The sequence below is a fragment of the Suricata suricatta genome, chromosome 10 (assembly GCF_006229205.1).
Source record: "Suricata suricatta isolate VVHF042 chromosome 10, meerkat_22Aug2017_6uvM2_HiC, whole genome shotgun sequence".
In the NCBI taxonomy this organism is placed as follows: domain Eukaryota; kingdom Metazoa; phylum Chordata; class Mammalia; order Carnivora; family Herpestidae; genus Suricata; species Suricata suricatta.
The window spans coordinates 64,265,890-64,290,366 of NC_043709.1; the positions used below are offsets into that span (position 1 = coordinate 64,265,890).

General features: G+C 51.2%; 2 protein-coding genes across 4 annotated transcripts; both read left to right on the forward strand.

Moving 5' to 3' along the window:
- The first annotated feature begins 2,830 nt into the window (after positions 1–2,830).
- Positions 2,831–15,347, forward strand: LMBR1L (limb development membrane protein 1 like). 3 transcript variants are annotated; one of them, XR_003914198.1, is made up of 18 exons: positions 2,831–3,215; positions 6,306–6,390; positions 7,433–7,466; positions 8,477–8,616; positions 8,798–8,901; positions 9,524–9,650; positions 10,181–10,249; positions 10,391–10,455; positions 10,738–10,810; positions 10,901–10,984; positions 11,081–11,157; positions 11,718–11,795; positions 11,944–12,017; positions 12,241–12,331; positions 12,437–12,503; positions 14,373–14,534; positions 14,741–14,915; positions 15,222–15,347. XR_003914198.1 is itself a non-coding variant. In XM_029953545.1 (17 exons), exons 1-17 carry the CDS (start codon positions 3,144–3,146, stop codon positions 14,806–14,808), a joined length of 1,470 nt encoding a protein of 489 aa, XP_029809405.1. In that variant the 5' UTR covers positions 2,831–3,143; the 3' UTR covers positions 14,809–15,347. The 3 variants fall into 3 exon arrangements, 2 of the variants coding, with proteins under 2 accessions (XP_029809405.1, XP_029809406.1); XM_029953545.1 differs by having other exon boundaries at positions 14,741–15,347; XM_029953546.1 differs by lacking the exon at positions 2,831–3,215 and adding an exon at positions 9,069–9,162 and having other exon boundaries at positions 14,741–15,347.
- A 1,588-nt stretch (positions 15,348–16,935) lies between these two features.
- On the forward strand, positions 16,936–21,859 carry DHH (desert hedgehog signaling molecule). The gene is made up of 3 exons (XM_029954417.1): positions 16,936–17,593; positions 20,264–20,525; positions 20,787–21,859. The coding sequence occupies exons 1-3, from the start codon at positions 17,291–17,293 to the stop codon at positions 21,410–21,412; spliced, it is 1,191 nt and encodes a 396-aa protein (XP_029810277.1). The 5' UTR covers positions 16,936–17,290; the 3' UTR covers positions 21,413–21,859.
- Positions 21,860–24,477: the final 2,618 nt, after the last annotated feature.

The following is a 24,477-nucleotide window of genomic DNA, read 5'->3' on the forward strand; positions in this document are numbered from 1 at the left end:
AGGCAGTGAAAAGAAAGTTATTGGCTTCCAATGGATTTGTAAACAAGGGCTCAAAGACTCGTGAGCAAATAAATCTGATTGCCCATGGGCTTGAAACCACTTTCTCAAGGAAGCATCCTAGATTCTTTCTATTCTGAGCTTGAGCTTGTCTTCTACTATGCAGTTCCAAGTTCATATGTTTATTGATATTTTGCCTTTTTTTTTTTTAATTTTGAGAAACAGAGACAGAAAGGGAGTGGGGGAGGGTCAGAGAGAGAGGGAGATACAGAATTTGAAGCAGGCTCCAGGCTCTGAGCTGTCAGCACAGAGTGCATCGCGGGGCTTGAACCCACAGACTGTGAGATCGTGACCTGAGCTGAAGTCGGACGCTTAACCGACTGAGCCACCCAGGCGCCCCGATATTTTGCCTTTTAAAGTTCACTTCACTTGTAAATATCTGTATATTCTGGATGATGATAAATCTCTAAGCAGAATCTTTGTCAATCAGTTGTTGTAAGAACCAGATTTAATAGTCTATGGCTTGGGTGATGTCACAGCACTTTGTAAACTGCAAAGGACTGTGAACATTAAATTTTTAGATTTAGAAGCAATCAAAAGGCTGTTCTAGTTTTGCAGATGAGATTAAGTTAGTCCAGGACGACAGTGCTAGAACCAGAACCCAGCTCTTTTGATTATTAGCAATGCCTGCCATCTATTCTCGCTACATTTGTTAATATTTGAGTGTCTATATGTATTAGGCACCACGCTAAGGGCTAAGGAAATAACTACATTCATGACAAATTATTCTTTCCCTTTACAAGCCTATATGGAGGAGACAAACAGGTGCAAACAAATCAAGCTATTACCACTTGTTATAAATAATTGGACAATATTAGATTGCTCTTGATAAGGTAGTGAACAATTATCAGTTCAGCTTAAACTTGAGATTTAAATTAGCCAAAACTGAATTGGGAAGGAGGAGGGGAAGAGGAGAACTTTCTGGCCAGAGGCAACATCAAATACAGAGCCCTAATGAAGGAAAGAGCTTGGAAATATCCACCAGGAACTGACCAAAGGCTGGGGTTAAGGTAGTACCAAGTTGAAGCAGTGGAGAAGGGTTAGCTCATAGGTTACAACCTCAAATGCACATCTGGGCTGACAATGTAAATGGAACACTGGTGAGGCATAATCACTTCTCCAAGTGATAAAGACTGTGGAAAACCAGAGCACATCCTGCCTCATCTACAGGGCCATATGTCCCTGTTGCCCAGGTCTGCCAGAGCTGCTGCTGCTTTTTTTTTTTTTTTAATGTTTACTTATTTTTGAAGGAGAGAGAAACAGCCTGAGTGTGGCAGGGGCAGAGAGAGAGGGAGACACAGAATCTGAAGCAGGCTCTAGGCTCTGAGCTGTCAGCACAGAGCTTGATGAGGGGCTTGAACTCACGAACTGTGAAATCATGACCTAAGCCAAAGTTAGATGCTTAACCGACTGAGTCACCTAGGCACCCCATGGATCTTCTATTTAAGAGATGCAAATCTGTATTTTTAAGGCGTCCTGATTTTTTATATGCTTGTTCAAATGTGTTTTAAGGAAAAAACACTGTAAGCCAAACAAAACACAATATGGTTAACCCCACATGCTCAATCGGCCCAAGCCACCTCCTTGTGCTCACTTTTCCTTCCTTGCAGCAGATCCCAGGACCCAATCAGTTATCTTCTTCTCTTTGTAACTACCCACTCTCCTCACTGATGTTCTCTTCACCCCAAGCTTAGCTGCTAATAGGGAAATCAGCTTTTTAGCTCCCCTCCTCATCTTGCTGTCACCAAAGACGGATGTGTGTATGTGCACACATGTATATATGTGTGCATTCATATACATATATACATATATACAAATACATGCTTTTTATTTCCCAAGGTCCTACTGCAAATCACTGGGCAAACAAAGAAGGGGCAAAAATAACTTGCTCCAGAGAAGTTATCAGGGTAATTCACCTGTTAATTCTGGCCCTTGACTCTTGCTTAGATAGCAACTGGATTCATCTAGGCCCTTACAATCGGGCCCTTATTCTTCAGTGGGGGGCTTTGCAAAACTCAGCCACCCTTTTGCGTTTCCTTTCACCAATTTAGAGGCCAAGTTCAACTCCATGAAGGTGGAACTTCCCAAACCGGGATATTCCAAGGTGGCAGGAAGAGAATTGGCATTCCTTAATCGTGTGACCTTGGGAAACTGACAACTTCTCACCGTTTTCTAATTTCTAAAGTGCTAATCACACCGTTCTGTAAAAAATGAGATAAAAGTCTATAAGGTGAGTGGCACATAGTAGGTGATCAACTAACATTTGACTCACCCTGTGGGCATTTCTTCACAAAGTTTCAGAAGATAGTTCTGTGGTTCTCAATCCAGTTTTCTTCACTATTTGTTTCAGCACACACTAGGCCTCCCACAAAAGTTACTAAGTGAAAACTCCTGGCGGCGAAGGGGACCCAACATGTTCAGAAAATGATATTACAGGCATTGGTTTACTGGGCTGTGGTACCTTTCAAAACTCCCATGAGGCTCTCCCATCCTGCCTGGCTGGCTTGGTCCAAATGGTTCATTTAATCACGGTCAAATTAAAGTCTTGGTTGCTCGGAAAATGCAGAAATAGACCTCTCTGAACAGCAGGAGCTGAAGGAGACGGTTGTTTAGTTTTAGAACTGGCTCCTGTAGGGCCCCAAAGATCCCGCCTCTTTCCACGGGACGAGCCTATCAGGGTTCCTTTAGCGATGAGCGGCAGCTCCTTAGGAACCAATGAACGCGGCTCGCTGGAAGAAACCGCCCACCCCTTGTGTCGTCAGTTGGTCTCCAGTAAGATTGAACGAGCACCTGTGCTTCCTCGTAGCAAGCTTGTTGGCGGGTGTTTGCGTTAAAGTTGACTGAGGCCAAACCTTAAAGGGGAGGGAGCAGAGGGGGCCAGGGCCCTTTAAAACGAGGCACCTGGTGCCTGCCCCTTTAAGGCGTCCGGACGATTGAATCTGAGCTCCAGATTATCCCGAGTTTCCGTCGCAGTTTGCGAGGAAAGGCTCCTTGGCTGGGTCCGGGTGCGTGGCGGCGGCGGCTTCATCCCCGCTCGTCCTCCCCGGGCCCGGAGACACCCCCGCCCCAGTCATGCTGAGCAGAGTATGGAAGCAGCTGACTACGAAGTGCTATCCGTGCGAGAGCAGCTATTCCACGAGAGGGTTCGCGAGTGCATTGTGAGTACGGTCAGGAAGGGTAGGACCAAGTGGGGGTGTCGCGGGAGAGGGAGTAGTTAGGGTCGGAGTGCGACCACCTGGGCTCAGAGCGAGGTCCAGGGTCGACCGACGAAGGGCCCCGGCGTGACAAGAAGGAAGGATCGGTGTCCGAGCTGGTGAACCCCCCAGATCGGATCAGTCGGGTAGCTGCGTGGTAAACAAAGCCGCGGGTCGGTTTCCGTTCCTCCCCTCTACACGCCCCTCCCCCCGCCCGCCCTCCTGCCTCCCCTCACCCCTGCCGGGGTTCTGGGCGTGGGCCTGTGAGGCTGGAGAGTTTTGTCGATCGTAGATAGTCTGAAAGGGATGGCTTTAATTGAAGGAGGGTTTATTTGCATTACCCGCAAACTGCACTGATGTTTCACGAAAGGGGGAAAGTCCAAACACTGAACTAGAGTCCAGGAAAATCTTGGGAGGTGTAGGGGTGGCATGTCGTAGGAACGGGGGACTTTTGTGGGTCTCCCACTGCGGAAGAAAGGTCTCTTGCTGGGATGGATTCTGTGTAGAGATGGAAAATAATTAAGTTTCCCCCTTCTTTTCCTTCTCATTGGTGTTAGAAAGCCCCACAAGCTTAGGTTCCTAACTCTCCAGCCGTGCCTGTGCCGGGATTTCCCCTGTGAATGCCCCTTTCCCTCCACCATGCTCCAGAGGGCAGCAGGTTGCGTTCCCTCCTCCCTCACTGCCACCTAGAGCAACAGCTGAACCAGCCACCCAGTGGTGGACTCCTCACTCCAGGGCCCCAGGGGAGCCTGGGGGGACTTAGGGAGCTGCATCTTCCCCAGCCTGCTTTCAATTCTCGTCCCTCCTCCATCTCCTCACTCCCATACTAAATGGAAAGCAAAGAGGAAAGGTCTGGAAGAACAAAGTCTAAATGAGTAGGGGGACGCACTGATGGATTCATTCTTTATTTTTCTCAATCTGCCCTGGGCAGCCTCAGACTGGAAGAGAGGTAAAGTGAGCCATGACATAATTAGGTCTGCTCTTATCTGTGAGGACGGAAAAGTAGGGAATGTATCAGTCAGTGTGTGGAACTCCAGAACAGCTTTCCTTGGGTGATCCTTAGTGGATAGTCCCACATGGTGAGGTCTGGCATATTGTGGAGACACGCCAGGCCTTGAAACAGTCAGTGTAGGGACAGATGCCCACATTCCTAGAGAACGGGGAGGGATGAGACCTTGGACAGAGAAGCAGCCTCCTAGATGTCTCCCCCACTCTTTAGTACCCGTAGCTGAGGACATCAGTGCTGGTCAAGGGCAGCCTGAAGGCTTCTGGTGCCTCCCCCACCTGGCTCCCATGCACTGCTCTAGAGAATGACCTAGCCTCTGCTGGAACTGCGTGGAACTCCAGCCTGACCTTTTGAGCCCTCCCACCTTCCTGTCTATTACGCAAGCCCAAGGGCAGAGAGAACACTAGGCAGTAGAAATCCTCAGTACAGTCTGAGTAACTCATTCTACTCGGCTTCCCTGATATTAAAAACTTAAGTTTTGTTCTAGATCCATTGCTCTCCTTGGGTCTCTGACTTCTCTCTTCCTTGTATAGATCACTGTGTGCAGCTCCTCTTGGGGACTGGAGGACCCACGAGACTGATCCTGCTTTCTTTGCTTACTTTAAGTGCAATAACATTTCATAGTACCTGGCTGGCTCAGCCGGAAGAACATGTAACTCTTTTTTTTTTTCTTAAGTTTATTTATTTATTTTTCCGGAGACAAGTGGGGGAGTAGCAGAGAGAGAGGGAGAGAGAGACAAACCCAAGCAGGCTTCTTGCTGCCAGCGCAGAGCCTGATATGGGGCTCGCACCCATGAAGCCATGAAATCTTGACCTGAGCCGAAAACAGAGTCAGGGAGGCTTAACTGGCTGAACCACCCAAGTGCCCCAAAAGAGTATGTAACTCTTAATATCAGAGTTGTGAGTTTAAGCCTCACGCTTAAATAAATTTAAAAAAAATAAGTGTAATACCATCTCTTCTTAAGACTTTGGCACTGATTGCAGAGCCAAGCTTATCAGTGGCTCCTACCCTTGGTGGCAGCGGATTACTTGAGGTACAGTTGGGATGCATGCATGTGCAGTAACCTGGCCAAGCCCTTCCATAACTGGTGATTGGAGGTTCAGTTGCCCAGGGGCATGGGACAGATCCTGAGAGGCTTGGCTCTGGAGTTGGAAGTCACCTGAAGTAGGGACCAGGAATTAACAGCCTTTCAAGGGGCTGATGTGAGCACTGGGTGTTGTTATATAAGCCATGAACCATGGGAATCTACCCCCAAAAGCAAGAGCACACTTTACATACTAACGTTAGCTAATTTGACAACAAATCATATTAAAAATAAATAAATAAAAAGATAAAATAATTACAAAAGAAAAATGAATAAATAAAAAATAAAAAAAGAGGGGGGCTTATGTAGCTCTAGACATGTTGTAAATTTTAGGTGTTGGGCTTCAACTAAGGTCTGTTCTCGGGAGCAAAGCATTAAATGAGGCTCTAGTTTAGCCCAGAGCAGCTCTGATCTTTCAGGGCCCCTGAATAAACACAGAGTAGAAATTTTGACTTAGCCTAGAAACATGATTGCTACTTATTCTTTCCTGGACCTTCACTCAAACTGGCAGCAGAGTAAGGGGGAGAGGGAGGAAGGGTGGGATATCAGGACAATGCAGGCACCCCTTTCTTCCCTGAAACCTGCTTTCCTTTCCAATAATGTACTAGGAGTAAACCCTGGTTCTGTGGCCTATTTCAGCTAGGTGTGTATGTGCATCTCTAAGGAGTTTTCTCTGCCCATTTACCAACCAGGGTTCAGCTGAAGATATTTTCTCCCAGACACACCTTCATAGGGCTGGACATAGTACTGTCCCCCCTGCCTCCCCCCTATACGCTGTCTGGTGTTTCTTAGAGGCCCCTGGGGCCCTGACCAGAAGAAAGTACTGGGAAGAAAGATGGAACCCTGGGAAGTATGGTGCCTTGTTTTGGGAAAGTGACCCCATAGAATTAACAGGCCGTGGGGGCTGCGGACTGTGCTAGAGATTAGAGCTTCTCATCCCAGCTCATACATACTCTGCCACAGATCTCAACGCTTCTGTTCGCGACACTCTACATCCTCTGCCACATCGCCCTGACCCACTTCAAGAAGCCTGCTGAGTTCACCACAGGTAGGTGACTTTCCCCTCCTCCTGCCTGCCCTCTGCCAGTGTTCCTGTTGCCATGGGGCCAGCCGCAGGGGAATGGGCCTATGGTGCCTGCTGGGAAAGGAGAGGACACTGTTCTGGAGCCTTTGCCTGTTCAGCTTCCTTCTCCCACAGGCAGGGGCAAGGTGGTATAGTGGAAAGTCTAGACAGAAGAGTCTGCAACTAATAAAGCCAGGGGGCAAGTCATGTAACTTTTCTGACTCTCAGTTCCATCCCCTACAAAACTGGCCTAATAGTCTCTAACCAGTTCATTGACATTGTGTGGACCAAATGAGATGGTTAATATGAAAACCCTCTGTGAACCTAACTTGGATAACAGGGTGAATATTACCATGGGCACAAGCTCTGTTCTCTTACTGGTGCATCAGCGCCCAGGAACAGAGACCTGCTGACTACTGGGGACCTGGTGAAGGTGGCCTTTCACTTTATAGAGAGCCTAAGTGTGCTTAGATTGGAGCTTTCCTTCCTGTAGGCATTGTGTAATTCGGGGGAGACACGCTTGCCCCAGTTTCCTCCCCCTGCCTATCCTCCCCTCCATAAGGCTTCGAGAGCCCCAACCCTAGAAGGCAGCTACTCCTCAGTGTAATTCTCCAGAGGACTTTCTCTGTGACTCTCCCCTCCCCCCTCCATTTCCCTTTGCTGCATGCATCCAGCCACTGATGTAACCAGCCTTACAGACCAGTTGTTTCTTATATTTTCAGCTTGCAAAGAGGAACCTGCAATGAGAGAGATCGTGGGGAGGGAGGGAAGTGAGAGAATTTCTGGCCTGTACTCTATCTGAGACCACAGATCTTTAAGCTGCCACCTTGGCCAGAGAATAGGTTGTGGGGTTCATAGTGTGGACTCTCCCAGAGCCTCCAGTTCAGCTCTGCCTCAGGGGACAGGGAGGGGACGGGAGGACCTCCTGCAGCACAGATAGATGGTTCCCAGAGCTGCCCACTCATGTTCTACCTCTTCCCCCTTGTCTCTCTCTCTCTCCCTCTCCCTCCCCACCCCCACCTCATAGTGGATGATGAAGATGCCACAGTCAACAAGATTGCGTAAGTGTTGCTGCCTCAGCATCTGGCACCAGGAGCCTTTAGAAGCTGGGATCTAGTGAGACTCCTGGAGTGGGGGGGACTGGGGGGGAGTGGGGTGTTGTACAGTGAAGAGAGGATTCTGCTCCCACTCCACTTCTGGCTTCTTCCGGCTTCACCCCACCCTGGGGACGCTTGGAAAAGCTGTTGTTCCTGTCTTCCTGGTTAGGCCAGGAGTTTCTGGGAGCCTCTTGGCCAGGAACTGTGATCTGGTGCCTGAGTCACCGGAAGTGGTTCCAGCTTCGCTTCACCTCCCAGTAGCCATCAGGGAAGGAGTGCTGCAGGGATGTAAACCAATGGAATTAGAGCAGGGGATGTGGAAGGTGGAAGGTCAAGGGCAGGGCGTTCCTGGTTCTGAGAGGATAGCCCTTGCTCCAGGCTGTTAGTATTCATTAGCACATATAAGGAAAATAGAAGATGCCTCCAGGTCAAAAGATTAGAGGACGGCAACCTTCCCCCCTGGTGGACCAACTAGATAAAGTCTCTTCTTTTCAGCTGAGGCAGCCCTGTACACAGACCTTGGCTATCAAGCTGGGTTTCAGCTCCTCCTTTTTCTCCTTTGCCTAGTGCCTCCATGCAAGGCATAGACATAGGGGTGACCCTGCTCTTATTTGGGCTGGAGAAGGCAAGCTCAGAAATCCATGTCTCTGAGCAGAGAAGAGAAGACAAGCCCCTTAGCTTGGATGCCTGCTGTACCCAGCAGGCATGTAGGAAGACCACATTCCTGGGGACAGTGTGGGCAAGTGTCATGGTAGATGACATGAATGCCTAAGGTGTGCCCATCCTTTGTGCCATGGTTCCCCTGGAGGGGGTGTTCAGGGGGGCAATGGGTAGTGCCCTGGCTAGATGGCTCCTTCCTTTAGTCTGTCACTGCTATATGTAGTTCACAGGTGCCCATGGGGACAAATAGGGCTTCTTGGGCCAAGGGAAATGAATGTCTGAGCTAAGCAAGGACCCACCCATTCTCTGCCCAGGCTTGAGCTCTGCACCTTTACACTGGCGGTTGCCCTGGGTGCTGTCCTGCTCCTGCCCTTCTCCATTATCAGCAACGAGGTGCTGCTCTCACTGCCTCGCAACTACTATATCCAGTGGCTCAATGGCTCCCTCATCCATGGTATGTTGCTCCTGGTTGCAACTTGGGGTGGGAATAGGAAATAGCTAGGTTCCAACAAACACAGACAGCCTAGGCTAATTAGTCATAGATCACCCCACCCTTGTCCCCTCCTCTGCCACATGGTCAGTCCCCAATGGGTCACCCCTACTGACCACCTCTGATTTCCCTTTTTTTGCTCTAGGCCTCTGGAACCTCGTTTTTCTCTTCTCCAACCTGTCCCTCATCTTCCTTATGCCCTTTGCGTACTTCTTCACTGAGTCTGAGGGCTTTGCTGGCTCTAGAAAGGTGAGTGGGGTTATATCAGTCAATCCAGGCAGGAAACAGAATTCTACTCAAATGGTTCAACTGAAGAGATTTTAACAAAGACTATTGGCAGAGGTTTAGTCAGAGCTAAGGGGACCAACAAAGAGTTTGAGGGGCTACTGTCAGCAGGAAGTCATTACCATCTCTAGGCCTACAGGAGCAAAGGGAAATAGTTTCTGGAACCCACTGATACCTGAAGCTGGAAGGTGCTTCACAGCCACTGCCAAAACCAGAAGGCCAGAGGTAGGAGGAAACCAAAGAAATACCCTGGTCCCTCTCTCTTCCTACTTTCCACTCTCCAGCCTGTTCTTCCCATTGGGCAAGCTGAACCAGAGGGCAAAGAGCTTGTGTGATGCAGCCCTCAGGGGTCAGTCTCCCAGGGCAAGGCAGGATAGGGAAGGTACCTGGGGAGGCCTATTTGGCATAAGGAGTGGCCTAGATGTGTGATAGGAGGACAGAGTGATTTAGCAGAAGAAGAGGGAGATGCCCTTCCCTGTCTCCTGAATCCAGTCCTGTCTGGTTTCCCCAGCCAGGCTGCCATCCCCATGTCTCCTTCCTTCGCCTGATGTTGAACCTGCCGCTCACCTGTTGCCTCCTCCTATAGGGTGTTCTGGGCCGGGTCTACGAGACGGTGGTGATGTTGATGCTCCTCACCCTGCTGGTGCTGGGCATGGTGTGGGTGGCGTCGGCCATCGTGGACGACAACAAGGCCAGCAGGGAGTCCCTTTATGGTGAGAGGGTCAGCTTCCTCCACACCCTCCAGGCTGAGTGGCTCTGCAGTTGGCTGATGTTCCCCTGCCTGGACCAACAGTATCCCTCTAAGGTGGAGAAGGTTGAGAGCATGTTTCTTAGACTGAAGTTTAAAATTAATAGACTTCAGGCCAAGTCCAGTCTCCAGAAATGATCCATTGGATCCATGCGTTGGTTAAAAATATAAAGTTGCTGAGATGTAAAAGTTGAGAAATTGCACATTAATATCCAAATTTGTGGCTTTGCCTGACAAGGGGGAGGATCTAGCCACACAGGACCCCAGGGGCTGGGCCTAAGAGCAGTTGTGTTCTTTAGATATGGCTTAGGACCTCCAGTTTGCTGTAGTCCCTGCTCCTTCCTGTTCTGGTGACACTGGGCCAGTTTTCCTCATTCATATTACTTGCCTAACACCTGTAGGCTTGTGTGTGGTGTCCTTGTGAGTCTCTGAGGCCTGTCAGCCCACAGGAAGCTGGAGGAGAGACGAGCTGACATGCTTCTTTTTTACCCTTAGACTTCTGGGAGTACTACCTCCCTTACCTCTACTCCTGCATCTCCTTTCTTGGGGTCCTGCTGCTCCTGGGTGAGTGTTCAGGGTCTTGGAGAGAATGGGTAAAGTCTGTGGATCAGAGTAACCAGGATGGAAGGGAGGGGGAATGGAAGGGTGGGTAGAGAAAGTGGTTGAGAGAAAGGTCTGGCAGGTAACTGGCTCCTGTCCCCACAGTGTGTACTCCACTAGGCCTCGCCCGCATGTTCTCAGTCACTGGGAAGCTACTGGTCAAGCCTCGGGTATGTAGTACTCTTTATTCTTTGATTCTTGCAAAGCTGGGGCCAAACATTGAGGCAGGCCTACAGTTGTGTGGTGTACACCTTGCAGAAGGCCACATCTGGAACTGGTCACCAGACACGCAAGGCAGAACACAAGGCAGTTGGGAGGGACTACATAAAGCCACTGGCTGCAGGGTGGTGAATGAGGGTTAGGGGAAGGAATGAGACCATGGAGCCTGGGATGAGCAGTGGTCTGCTGGGGGCCTCTGACCTCTGACAGTTTCCCTTTTGCCCTGCCCCCAGCTGCTGGAAGACCTGGAGGAGCAGCTGTACTGTTCAGCCTTTGAGGAGGCAGCTTTAACCCGCAGGATTTGCAGTGAGTTGTGGTTCTCCCTAACTGGGATTGTGGCCATGGCTTGGGCCGGGCCTTCTGACTGCAGGGCAGCACCATCTTCTCTGCCCTCAGATCCTACTTCCTGCTGGCTGCATTTGGATATGGAGCTGCTACACAGACAGGTCCTGGCTCTGCAGACACAGAGGGTCCTGCTGGGTATGTAGGTTGGTAGGGATTGGGATACCTGTGTTTCCCCAAGGAGAGTAGCCCTTCATGCTAGGCCCTTGCTAACAGCCTTCCATCCCTGTACAGAGAAGCGGCGGAAGGCTTCAGCCTGGCAGCGGAACCTGGGCTATCCCCTGGCCATGCTGTGCTTGCTGGTACTGACGGTAGGTCTTCTGTTCCTTGTTGGGAGGAGGAATGGTAGGCTCTTGAGTAAGTTAGGTCTTTTCAGGGAAGGGGAGGAGATTCAGGGCCCTGGTTATCTTCAATAAAAGTAATTGCCTCTCACTGATTGCTGCTTTGTGCCCTGCCCTGTACCGAGCACATCAATCCCCATTTTGTAGATTAAGAAACAGAAGCGAAGGAGTTTGCCTAAGGTCATACATGGCCACTGAGTAGTTGCACAGATTTTCTCTGGGGTGAAAATAAGGCTTGAAATCTAGTCCATCCCCTCACTTACCATGTTTGGACTTGGAAATAAGTCTTACCAGTCCGGAGGAAGAGGTACATTTTTCTATTTGACCTTTTTGGGATTCTTCCACCCAGAAAGAATGTGTCTTATAATACCCTCAAAGGTGCTCTGTTGCTAGCAACAGCCTTGTAAAGGTCCCACACACCTAATGGGAAACTGAAAATGTTGGACCAGAGTATCTGCTTTTAACATTCAGCTCTGAATACAGCTGTGGGCTGAGGCAGAAATGGGAGTCCGTGACCTTTCTTCACACAGGGCCTCTCTGTGCTCATTGTGGCCATCCACATCTTGGAGCTGCTCATCGATGAGGCTGCCATGCCCCGAGGCATGCAGGTACGGGGCCACCCTCCCATCATATCTTTTGGGGAGAGTCTAAGAAAGGCTGGGGTGAGAGACAGAAGCTGAGGCCAGAGAGAAGGCTGGGTGCTGGGTGGTGCTCCTGGTAGGGAGTACTCCATAGTGACACCACTCCATCTCTCAGGATGCCTCCCTGGGCCAGGTCTCCTTCTCCAAGCTGGGCTCCTTTGGTGCCGTCATTCAGGTTGTACTCATTTTGTATCCTTCTGGAAGCCCATCATTGCCTCTGTTCACTGGATCTGTCTCTTGGGACTCTGGCGGGGAGGTGTGGTGGTAATGATGGGGAAGGGGACAAGTCTTCACCAACCTGGGTTTCAGAAAGAAGACTTTATTTGAAAGGAGGGTTAGGGGAGAAGTCCGTTCCCTTTGAGATGACTCTAATCCTTGGGAGCTGGCCAGTTCTTCCTTAACCCAGTGGCAGTTACCTGATGGTGTCTTCAGTGGTGGGATTCTACAGCTCTCCACTCTTCCGGGGCTTGCGGCCCAGAGGGCATGACACAGCCATGACGCAGGTAGCTGGGGGCTGGGAAGAGAGGAAGCCTCCTGGGGGCATGCATGGGTGCTAGGTGCTGGCAGTTCTGCTACCCTCACCTCCCCTTTTCCTCACTCCCACCCAGATAATTGGGAACTGTGTCTGTCTCCTGGTCCTAAGCTCAGCACTTCCTGTCTTTTCTCGAACCCTGGGTAAGTAGCAAAAGGAGGTAAGGGAATTAATTGGCTTTTTCTGACTACCTACTGGTGCTAAGCTTATACTTTCTATACATGCTGTCTCTAATTCCCACAACAGACCTGCAAGGAGGTATTATCCCATTATACAGATGGAAAAATTGAGGCCCCGTAAGATGCCTGTGTTGAGCTTCAGAATAGTATTGCTTCCAAGTTCATACTTCTCCCATTAGCTACATCCCATAGCTTCTCCCATTGACTTCCGTGTTTTGGTGGAGAAGCACCACTTTTCCCCAAATCTTCCTTTGAGCTGGATCCACTAATAAACCTCATTTTATAAAGACAAAAATCCACTAATAAACCTCATTTTATAAAGATAAACAGAGAAACTAATTGACTTAGCCAATTAGACAACTAGTTTGAAGCAAGACCAAGTCAGGCTAGAACCCTTGTCTCTTTCATTATTATTCTTTTTTTAATGGTTATTTATTTTTGAGAGAGAGAGAGAGAGCATGAACGGGGGAGGGTCAGAGAGAGGGAGACACAGAATCTGAAGCAGACTCCATAGGCTTTGAGCTGTCAGCCCAGAGCCCAGCATGGGGCTCAAACACACAAACTGCAACATCATGACGGGAGCTGAAGTTAAATGTTTAACTGACGGAGCCACCCAGGAGCCCCAAGAACCCTTGTTTCTTAAACTCCAGTCCAGTGCTTTTCCCACACACTGGGCATCAAATAATACACTCAGTCCTTCTCCCATCTTTAGAGCTATGATCTAGAATTACCTGGTAAGGGGCGCCTGGGTGGCTTGGTTGAACACCTGACTTCAGCTCGAGTCATCACAGTTTGTGGGTTTGAGCTCCACGTAGGGCTCTGTGCTGACAGCTAGCTCAGAGCCTAGAGCGTGCTTCAGATTCTGCACCTCCCTCTTTGCTCCTTCCCCACTTAAGTGCTCTCTCTCTCTCTCAAAAATAAATTTTAAAAAATTTAAAAATTATTAAAAAAAATAGAATTACCTGGTAAAAAATGTTCAAAAGTATAGTAGTTCCCCCCAGGGTAGCATGGGAGTTGCATAAGTCATCCCCCCATCCATCATATCCATCATACCATCATCCATGTCTCCTAAATGATTTAATATTTACATCAGTTCTGTCTGGTTCTTCATACTGTCTCCATTACACCATTTGTACTACTAATGCCATGGGGATTCAGTAGGACACTAGGCTTTTGGGTCCACTAGTCAATTCCTTACCTGGGCTGGATGCAGGTAAGAATATGTTTTTAGGTGGAGGAGGACCCCAGTATTTGGACTTCTGATGACATTATTATGATGATTACGGCTCAGTAAGTGTTTGAATAGTGCCTGGCACATATAGAGTGTGTTGTCTCATTTATTTCTCACAGTCCTGTTATTTTCTCTACTTGATAGTTAAGGACACGGAGGCACAGAAATTTAAAGAATCTGCCACAGATCACAGAGTTAGCTAGGAGTGGGGTTTAGATATGAACCAAAGCAGCCTGATCAGCGTCTGAGCTCATAGCCTCCACACTGCGCTGTCCCCTAAAAAAGCACTGAATGACCAGCTTTTAGGTTCCTGGCCCAGGAACAAGTAGCAGGCCCAGCGAGCTCCTAGGGACACATGGAGCCAGAGGGGAGCCCCACTGGAGGAGAAGATGCCAAACTCTGGGAGGTTGTAGAAAGCCTAACTGCTGAGGCATTCTTCAACATCCCTGAGCCAAGTCGGGAGTGGGAATAATTAACGCAAAGAGGAGGGCAACCTATCAATTGCAGTGTAGAGACGTGGCCACCAGGAGGCAGCAGAAAGCTGGGCTCTGAGCCAGGGAGGAGCTGGGGAGCCCACTCCCATCCTGGCCTTTGTACTTCAGGGCTCACTCGCTTTGACCTGCTGGGTGACTTTGGACGCTTCAACTGGCTGGGCAATTTCTACATCGTGTTCCTCTACAATGCAGCCTTCGCCGGCCTCACCACTCTCTGTCTGGTGAAGACATTTACCGCAGCTGTGCGGGCAGAGCTGATCCGGGCCTTTGGTGAGACGGAGTGTGGGGGCAGGCTAGTGGGGTGGTTGTGAGGTGGGGCCCTCTGGAACCATGATCATTCATGCGGGAGAAGTGGCATGCTCTGTGCTTCGTTTGTAACATGCCTCATACACCCCTTCTGTGGCTCTGTTGCCTTATCCCCAAGACTGGATCTATGCCCCACTTTTGACTGCCCACCCTCCCTCCCTCTTCTTCAGGGCTGGACAGATTGCCATTGCCTGTCTCCGGTTTCCCCCGGGCATCTAGGAAGACCCAGCACCAGTGATGTCCAGCTGGGGGTGGGAGGGAGAAAACTGGACACTGCCATCTGCTGCCCAGGCCTGGAGGGGCGCCCAGGAGTGGGTGGACCTCAGGACCTGGAATCCCGAGAGGGTGGGTGGTAGAGGAGAGCTGAGCTGTCTGCACTGTTGCATAATCTGAGCCAGAGTTTGGGACCAGGCCCCCCTGCTTTTTCAGATTTAACTGTGGGCCTCAACATGGGGTGGGGCTAGGTGACTGGGTCTGGCTCCTGGTCCCAAATCTGTTTACACATCCATCTGCCTCACTGCTGTTCAGGGCCATGCCCGTAGCCATGTTTACATGATTTGATGTGCAATAGGGTAGGGTGGGGACAGGGGAGGGACTGAGTCTGGGGCAGACTTGGGAGACAGATTGTCTCCTTTGCTTCTGGCCCAGTAGAGCCTAAGCACTGTGCTATCCTGGAGGGGCTTTGAACCATCAGAGAGAGGAGGGCATAGGGAAGAAGAGACCACAACCATCAGCAATAAAGTTGATTCCAGGGTTTGCTTTGGTTTTTTAAATGGCCTGTCTATGTCTCTTTGTCTATTGAACAGCCTTATTCCCATCAGTTCTGAGTCTACCAACTGAGAAAAACAGAGGTATCCTGCCCACCATCCATTCCCTTCCCCCCTCCTGCATTCTTAGTATCTTTTAGGGAATTGGGTCTAGTGTTAGGTGATACAATTAAGCAGTGGGAAGCTCCTCCTCCGTTAGCCTGGTCCCTAGACTCTTCCTTGTTTCCATGGTTTGTTGCTGTGCCTTAGTTGTTGGGGTTAAGTGAGCATGAATGTAGAAATAGGATAATTTCCCCTATACACACATGTCCTGAGCCCTGTCCTCCCTGACTTGACTTGGATGTAAAGTAAAAGAAGTGGCTGACTGACCAGGGTTTGTAGTTCTCAGAAAAGAATGTAACACCATCTTTCTGGAGGCTATGATGAAAGTCCCCTGATGTGTTGGTGGGTGGGGGAGGGTAGGGACAAAGTTTCTGCTCAGGGTGATACAGATTGTGCATTGCACAACTTCCGGGGGCACCATTCACCTCATAGTCTTTATGTGACAACTATTTTCTTGCAAATGGCAGTCAGGTGTCTTGAGGAAGGAACACACGAAGTTGCAGTAAGTGCTAGCCATGGAGCTGAGGGAGGCGGGGAGTAGAGAACACAAAGTTTAGATGCCACAAATATTTGCTGAGCCCACCCTACTATAGGCCAGGTGCTTAGCCATGGGGACTCATGGTAAACAGTTTTGTACTTACGAATTGCTTGATCTAGTAAGGGTGACATAATTCTAATACATACTGTGAAGGTTGACAGTTAATCACTGGTTCTCAGGGAAACAGCTGGGCAGTGTCAGAACATCAGGGAAGACAGTGATTTCTAAAGAATAATAGATTGGTGGGTGAAGTGTTACTGGCTCAAAGCCTCTGAGATGAAACTGAATGGCTGAAAGCAGAGCCCCAGGGGGGTCAGAAAGGGAGAAAGCTATAGAGAGATGCCTAGATGAAAGGTAAAGCGAAGCATCCATTAGCCTGTTAGAGACTGTAACTTTAAGTATCCACCTTACCCTCCAGCAGCTTCCAATTGACATGTTATACGTTAGAAGCAGCCTTTGGGTGTCTGACAGAGTGGAAGTTTGAAGTCGGGAGCTAGATTATAACTACAAAACTCTGTCCCTGATTCTGGGGGAAGCTCTCAGAAAAAGGCTGCAGAGTTAACCAGAGAAAATGGTCCCCTTGCACCCACCCCTTCCAGCCCTGGTTGCTGCTCAGGAGAGATGAAAAGTGGGGGAGGTTTGGGGAGGATCACTGAGAAGAAAGGCTCTGGTTGTATGCCCAAAGGGCTTTGCTGGCCTTGGGTAGAAACTGGAACCCATACTTCCTGGATGATAGCAGAGGACAATGGCCTGCGAGGATAGGCTTTGGGAGAGTAAAGATCCAGTTGAAGTATCAGCGGAGGGCGGTTTGGTGCCAAGCTTAAGTTTGGAAGTAGAAGGATGCTTATCCAGGCAGCTACAGACTGAAATGCTGCTAGGATTTCTTAGGTGCCTCCCGGGTTTCCAGGATGGGACACACTTCAATGGGCCAGCGGTGACCGGCTAGAGCCCCCGCCCCGGTGGGAGGAGGAGTGACGGTCCTGGGAGAAGGGCGGGGGGCGGGGCCGGGGGCCACTTAAGGCGGAGCCTGGGAGTTCTGGCAGCGCTGGAGCCGGGCAGTAGAGCCAGGCTGGGCTGGCACTCACCCACGACCCCCCTTCCCTGCTATGATGGCCCATCAGTAGCAAGTTCCAGACCCCCTGGGGGCATGTAGGCCGAGCTAGCGGCAGCCAGGTGCGCAGAACCACTAGAGCTCTAGGGCACTCTGGGGGCAGCTCTGCCTGTGGGGCTCTCTGGTGCTTAGGGAAATGCCCAACTGACGGGCGAACTAGTGAGGACAAGAACGTTCCCTTTGGCCTGAGTCGTTTGCATCCATGGCGCTGCCGGCCAGGCTGGTGCCCCTGTGCTTCTTGGCACTTCTGGCTCTGCCCGCCCAGAGCTGCGGGCCGGGCCGGGGACCGGTTGGCCGGCGCCGCTACGTGCGCAAGCAGCTCGTGCCGTTGCTCTACAAGCAATTTGTGCCCAGCATGCCCGAGCGGACCCTAGGCGCCAGTGGGCCGGCCGAGGGGAGAGTGGCAAGAGGCTCTGAGCGCTTCCGGGACCTGGTGCCCAACTACAACCCAGACATCATCTTCAAGGATGAGGAGAACAGTGGTGCAGACCGCCTGATGACCGAGGTAAGGAGGACCTCTCCCCACCTGCACCAGGGCACTGCCAGCTCCTGCGGCAGCCCCAGAGGGTGAGCCGGGCTTCACCTATAGAGACCTTAAACTCACAATCTCTCTTCAGCATTTTACCCCCCCCCCCAAAAAAAAGACCCACCTTTGCTCACTGGACTAAGTGATCTGGAGGGATCCCAAAAGGGAGACGCTGGAATGAGGAGGGGAGGAGGGACTAGTGAGAGTGAAGCTGGGAGAGACAGCGAGGGCGGGGAAAGGAGGATGGCGGCAGGCGAGACGGGAAATGGCTGAGGCGTGGACCGGGGGTCAGCTACCCAGCCAGGCAGGAAGGGCTGGGGTGAGCTGGGGGCCAGGAGCTGGCTAGGCAGCAGACAGAAAGCTCTACCCTTTGCCTGGCTCCTGACCTGATGGTGGAAAAGATCTGTGGGCCAAACAGATTGAAGGAGGCTGGGAAAGGGGTGGCCAAGGGTGAGGTCACCAGGCCATCTACCTGAGAAGGGGCTGGGTAGGAATTGTCTTCAGCATGGGGGAGGCATCGTAGAACCGAGGCAAGGCTATTCTAGAGTCTAAACGAAAAATTGTCCTCAATGGGAAGAACAGATGGGCCCACCTGAGAATCAAAGTGTTCCAGGCATATCTCAACTTCTGCTTAGCTCAGGGGTTTTCCTTGGAATTAAAGAATTAAATTCAACTACCACATATCAAGCACCTGCTGCAGATTGGAATTTAACTCACCTAGGATGAGGTGAGCAATACCTTAGGAGTAAGGGACCACCTCTGGCCAGTGATCTTAAATGTCAGAACTGGAGAAAGAAAAAAAAAACAACCACCTTGGAAGTCTCATTCTTTCACCTCCCCACCTCAGTTTTGCAGCTGAGAGCTGGGCCCCAAGAGGAAAAGCGATTTAATCAAAGTCTTGAAACTAATTAGTGGCATGGCTGGGACTAGAATTCAGGACTCCTCATTCTAAGCCCTTATACACTTTCCATTACACCACCTAATTGTGTATGGAGTGTGGAGGTGGGGGGAGAGGGAGGGGTACGGATTTCCTCCGATTAATTGCCATAGTTTTCCAGGTTACTTTGTTGGGAAAACCTGTCCAGGGGAGAAAGAATTCCTTCTACTACTACTCAGAGATTGGGAAGAGGACACTCCTTCCCCGTCTTTGGTCATGGAATATTGTGACCTGTTCCTCTGGCTGCTACCTGTAGCAGAGGGGCCAGAACAAGGGACAGCGCCAGGAGGGACTCTTGACAGGCCTGGGAACCCCTCAGTCCTTATCTCCCACACCCTGGCTGCAAAAGGCCTCCATTGAGTTGGCTCTGGACTGGGCTGCTGCCCCCGCAGGTCAAGGCCTCAGGGCCTCCTTAGGGGACAGAAGACAAAAAGTTGGAAGGAGTTACCATTTTTCCTGTCTTCCCCTCCCCTGCTCTCCAACCCTGCGGAGGTGTAGAAAACTCGGGAAGAAGGGAAGGGGGAAAGTGCCCCTCTGGCACTTAGGAGAAAACCAAGTCCGAGATGAGAGGTCGGAGCGGGGAGAAGAAAAGGAAACTGTCCTCTCCGAGCCTCCTCCCGCCGGGTCCGTGCTATGGTGCGTGCCAAGGTCTCCCGCTCCCAGACTAGAGCCGCCCAGATAACCGTGGTCTCACTCCCCCTGGTGCAGGCTTCCAGCCACTGATGCTTTTCCTCCTCTCCACTCCCACCCTGCAGGGGGCCCCCCAGTTCCGCGCGAAGGCAGCTCCTGTTAATCTCAGGTGCTCCTCCCACGCCTTTCTGGACTGCATCTGGAACAGAGATGGAAAGACGGGGGCTCTCGGGGCTGGCTGAGCCTGAGCTGGAATTGGGAGGGCTGGTCGTGCTGGGGGAGGGGGCCCGGCGGGCGGGAGCAGGCATGGAGGGCGCGGCTTTCTGCCCTTTCCTCTCCCCGAGCCGGGGCGGCTGAAAAGCGCCTTTGTCGTTGGAGCTGCTGAGTCCGCTTCTCCCGGCGCGTCCCCGGCCTCGGCCCGGGATTCTCGCTCGGTTAAGTCATCCCGGAGAATGGCCATTGTACTTCGTGCAGCCCCCGCCACCCAAACCCTTTTTCCAGCAGCCTTGATCCCCCACGGCTCCGCTTGGGCACCTCTGTGGGGGGCACTCTCACCACGAAGGGGTTAATGCTAGGGGCCTAAAGGAGGAGGAGGAAGGAAGGAAGGAAGCGATGCCCGGTGCCAGGGAAGGCGAACAAAAGATGAATCAGGCGGAGGGAGGGCAGCCGGGGGCTTGGGGCGGGGGCCAGGCTCAAACAGGGGCTCCTCTCCGGGAGCCAGGCTGCTCAACCCCTCCCTGACAGAGCTTTCACCCGCCCTGTCAACTCTTGCCCTTTCCCAGGTTGAGCCGAGGTCCCATAACGAGTGAGGGGCGGGCGTCGAAAGTGGGGTAAGAGCTAGGTATAGGCACCCCCCCTCAATCTCTTGAGGGGGACCCCACAGTTCTCCCACAACGCTCTGAAAAGGGGAGTGCATACTGGCGACTGCACCGATTCGGATTCTCATTTCTCCAGGACACTCAGAAGCTGGGAGGGAGTGGAATGGGGCCAGGAAAACAAAGAATCCGCTCTCCTGTAAAGGTTCCTTTTGCCCCTACGGTGAGAGTGGTAGTGAGGAGATTGACTCCTTTATTCCCTGCCAGCGCTGTAAGGAGCGGGTGAACGCGCTGGCCATTGCCGTGATGAACATGTGGCCCGGAGTGCGCCTACGGGTGACCGAGGGTTGGGATGAAGACGGCCACCATGCTCAGGACTCACTTCACTACGAAGGTCGTGCCTTGGACATCACCACGTCCGACCGCGACCGCAACAAGTATGGGTTGCTAGCGCGGCTGGCAGTGGAAGCCGGCTTCGACTGGGTCTTCTACGAGTCCCGCAACCACGTCCACGTGTCGGTCAAAGCCGGTACAGTAGGGGGTGGATGGGGAGGTTCACCCAAAGGGGGCTCCTGCCGGGAAACTGAGGCTGCACATCTCCGGTGCAACCCTAGGGGAGACTAAGTGGGAGTCAGGGTTGTAAACCATCCTTCCGCTGGGGAAAGATCCATGGGAAATTACATGCGAGGACTGGTGAGTTCTGCTCTGGGCTTGACCCACATCTTTGAGAATCTGTACATCCTGGAACCACTGGTCTTCATTCAATCATCTCTGTGTATGTTCCCTGCAGATAACTCACTGGCGGTCAGGGCAGGCGGCTGCTTTCCGGGAAATGCCACCGTGCGCCTACGGAGCGGGGAACGGAAGGGCCTGCGGGAACTGCACCGCGGAGACTGGGTGTTGGCAGCAGACGCGGCAGGCCGGGTGGTGCCCACGCCCGTGCTGCTCTTCCTGGACCGGGACTTGCAGCGCAGGGCCTCCTTCGTGGCTGTGGAGACCGAGCGGCCCCCGCGCAAGCTGTTGCTCACGCCCTGGCACCTGGTGTTTGCCGCTCGAGGGCCAGCGCCCGCCCCAGGCGACTTTGCACCGGTATTCGCGCGCCGGCTGCGGGCGGGGGACTCGGTGCTGGCGCCCGGCGGGGACGCGCTTCGGCCCGCGCGCGTAGCTCGCGTGGCGCGGGAGGAAGCAGTTGGCGTGTTCGCGCCGCTCACAGCACACGGGACGCTGCTGGTCAACGACGTCCTGGCCTCGTGCTACGCGGTCCTGGAGAGTCATCAGTGGGCGCACCGCGCTTTCGCTCCTTTGCGTCTGCTACACGCTTTGGGGGCGCTGCTTCCAGGCGGGGCCGTCCAGCCGACTGGCATGCACTGGTACTCTCGGTTCCTCTATCGCTTGGCGGAGGAGCTGCTGGGCTGAGCGCAGCGGACACAGAAACCAAGAGGCGCCTGCTGAAACCGGGGTGTTCGGGCTGAGATTTGGGGATGTGGGCAGCAGACAATGCTGACTGGGAGGGGAGGAGGGGTAAGGAAAAAATGGAGGCGAGACTGGACTGCTTGGTTTAGGGGCAACCTCCAACTTAGAGGAGATCCCTGGTCCTAGGTAGATGGGGTTGATGGTGGGTACTCCTTGATGAGGACAATTTCACCTCTTCCTGAATGCCTTGGCCTCACCCGATTATTTTATTTTATTTTATTTTATTTTATATTTATAAAATGTAATATAATGATCTGCTTGCCCCACCTGGCAAGGTAAGGGGCCAGGGCATGGCGTTAACACTGTCTGACACAGCCAGCCAATCTGACGTCTGACATTTTCCTACAGGTGGGCTAATAAAGGGAAGGCTTGCAGGAGCTTATTGGAAAATATCTCTATTCAGAGAGTAATTCACCTCCAGAGTGGAGAAAGGGGACCAACCCCAAGGCAATACCTTCCTTCTGACCCCCGCCCCCCACTGCAGCCCAGCAGGTCTTAGCGGCTGCTTCCTCCCCTCAGAGGGTATGTCCCAATTGATCAGCCTCTGAGACCAGATGAGTTATAACCTTTTCTAGGCTGCTGGTCTCTTCTCTCACCATGAGAGAACCAGCATTCTGGCTCCACGGTTCCATACAGACTGTTGGAGAGGACAGGGCTGCTGAAGGAGCTAGAGGGTCCAGGCACATCCTTTCTTGTTCGTAAGGGTTCCAGCGAGGTCTCTGGCCATTGAATTACTGAGGCACAGAGAATTCTGGTCCCTTCCCGAAGGCCATGAATCAGCCTAATTCCCATTCTACCCTAATGTCAGGGTCTGGATGGGTCCCCTGTTTTATTCTGGGATGTCACTGGACCAACTGATGACCCTTGGGAATCCCTAGCTAATTTATAACTGATAGTTCCCACACATTCTGTGTCAAGAGAAAGAATGGCACAGAGGGCTGGAACCTATCTCTTCTGAAAGGCTATGGGCAGAGAACAGCTTCCCCGCTGGTGTGTGTGTTTGCGGGGACAGGGGAAGGCTTTCCAGGCAAGAGCATATAGGTATTACATCCTAAGTCTCCTTTTTTAAACATGCTTATTTATTATTTTTTTTTTTTAGTAATCTCTACACCCAAAGGTGGGCTGGAATTTGTGACCCTGAGATCAAGAGTCTCATGCTCTTCCAACTGAGCCAGCCAGGCGCCCCCCTCCAAGTCCCCTTCTTGATCACCTGTCCTAGTTGTTTCTACTGGCTTCCTTCCCTATCCCCTTTTCCCTCCCCTGTTTCTCTCTTTCGGCTCTGCTTCCCTGGCCTGGGTGTTTCTGGAACCTTCAGGTTCCATTGCAGCAGACACGCAGGAATTTGGGTGCCCCTGCGTTAGGAATGGAGGCTCCAGGGAAGTTGGGCCTCAGTGGAAGGAGAATGTCTGGGGTCTCAGGAATGGAGAGGTTTGGTGGTACCACTGAGGAGCCAGCCCTTGCCTGTAGCCTTTGTGCGCTCACAGTCCACAGGGTCCCTGCTATACACTGCCCCCTGGTGGCATTTAGAATCAGTTCTCTTCCAGACCAAAGGAAAGCGAGAACTATATATATATATACTGCAGGGATGGGTGGACAGATCTGCATAAAGGAGCCTTCTCTCAGGAGGTGAAAGATGGTGTGCAGAGCTTGGTAAGTTGCCAAGGTTGAGCCACAGGTGTCAAGGGCTGATGAGGAGTCCACACACCTCACCTTGTGAAAACACTTCCAAGCCTGGCACTTTCGCATCCCTTGTGCATGGTTTAGCTCTTTGGCTCCCAGTTGCTGAAGGTATAGTTGTAGCCAGATTCTGTGAGGATCCAAGTAGCCATCTTATCTCCCTCACCTTGTGAAACTTGAGTTCAATGTCTGTGGGTCAAAGTATACTTAGGGTTCCAGGTAGTGCTTGATAAAGGCAACATTTGGAAACAATATGTTTACTTTTAATGTCCTGCCACTCACTATTTCCTTCAATCCATACCAGGTACCTGTTGGCACCTTCATTCCCCTTTCCTGATATTAGAAGCACAATCCAGGCTGAGGATCTTGCCCCAGAGCATAGCCTTGAAATCAGGCAGACTTGCAGATAATGATGCCATCCTGAGAGGACTATTGACAAAATGAGTGTATGCACCCAATGTGGAATAGGCACTCAGTCCATGTTTTCTATGATCTACTCCATTTCTCACTGCCTTTGCCGCTTTCTATCCTCTGTTTCCTCACCACTCCACCAGAAGCAGGATTTACCCACGATTCCCAAATATTTTGGGGATTGTGTTTCTCCTATAATTGTTTCATTTCATAACACTTCTTCAGAAGGTGCTGTGTGAAAGATTTGGGTTTCTTTAAAACTAAAGTATAATTGGCACCTGCCTGACTCAGCTGGTTAAGGGTCCAGCTTTGGCTCAGGTCATGATCCCTCGGTTTGTGAGTTGGAGCCTTACATCGGGCCCACTTCTGACAGCTCAGAGCCTGGAGCCTACTTTGGATTCTGTGTCTCCCTCTCTCCCTGCCCCTCCCCTGCTCACACTCTGTCTCTCTCTCTCTGTGTCTCTCTCTCTCTCAAAAATAAATTAGCATTTTAAAGACATTTTTAAAAACCCTAAAGTATAATTATAAGTAATCTTGTTTTGAGAATTTACAAAGCATTTTGTGGTAATCTTGGCTAGACCTCTCTGAATACTGGGAAACCAGAGTTAAGAACCATTGCTTCAAGGTTCAGATGACCGTTATAGGCCCCCAAATCCAGACATTCCCCCCCACCTTCTTTTTTCAAGCAGGATTTACTTAACATCTACAGTATAGCATGAAAAACACCCAAAATATTAAGAAGCAGCTTCCTCCATGGAGGAGTAGACTTAAAGGTAAAAGACGGTTAACTACCAAATCAATATTGTTACTTAATCAGGATGAGCTGAATAGGTGCAAAATGTCATATTAGTGCTGGGAAGTTCTTGTGGAGAAAGTAAAACCTAGATAGAATGTAGCTGGTAGAGACCAGAAAGGGCATT

Excerpts from the sequence above, each read along its gene's own strand:
- DHH (XM_029954417.1), top strand. The coding sequence starts at position 17,291 with ATGGCGCTGCCGGCCAGGCTGGTGCCCCTGTGCTTCTTGGCACTTCTG. Across the intron at positions 17,594-20,263 it reads CAGACCGCCTGATGACCGAG|CGCTGTAAGGAGCGGGTGAA; the intron begins GTAAGGAGGACC and ends ATTCCCTGCCAG. Across the intron at positions 20,526-20,786 it reads CCACGTGTCGGTCAAAGCCG|ATAACTCACTGGCGGTCAGG; the intron begins GTACAGTAGGGG and ends TGTTCCCTGCAG.
- LMBR1L (XM_029953545.1), top strand. The coding sequence starts at position 3,144 with ATGGAAGCAGCTGACTACGAAGTGCTATCCGTGCGAGAGCAGCTATTC. Across the intron at positions 10,250-10,390 it reads TGGGGTCCTGCTGCTCCTGG|TGTGTACTCCACTAGGCCTC; the intron begins GTGAGTGTTCAG and ends CTGTCCCCACAG. Across the intron at positions 11,158-11,717 it reads TGTGCTTGCTGGTACTGACG|GGCCTCTCTGTGCTCATTGT; the intron begins GTAGGTCTTCTG and ends TTCTTCACACAG.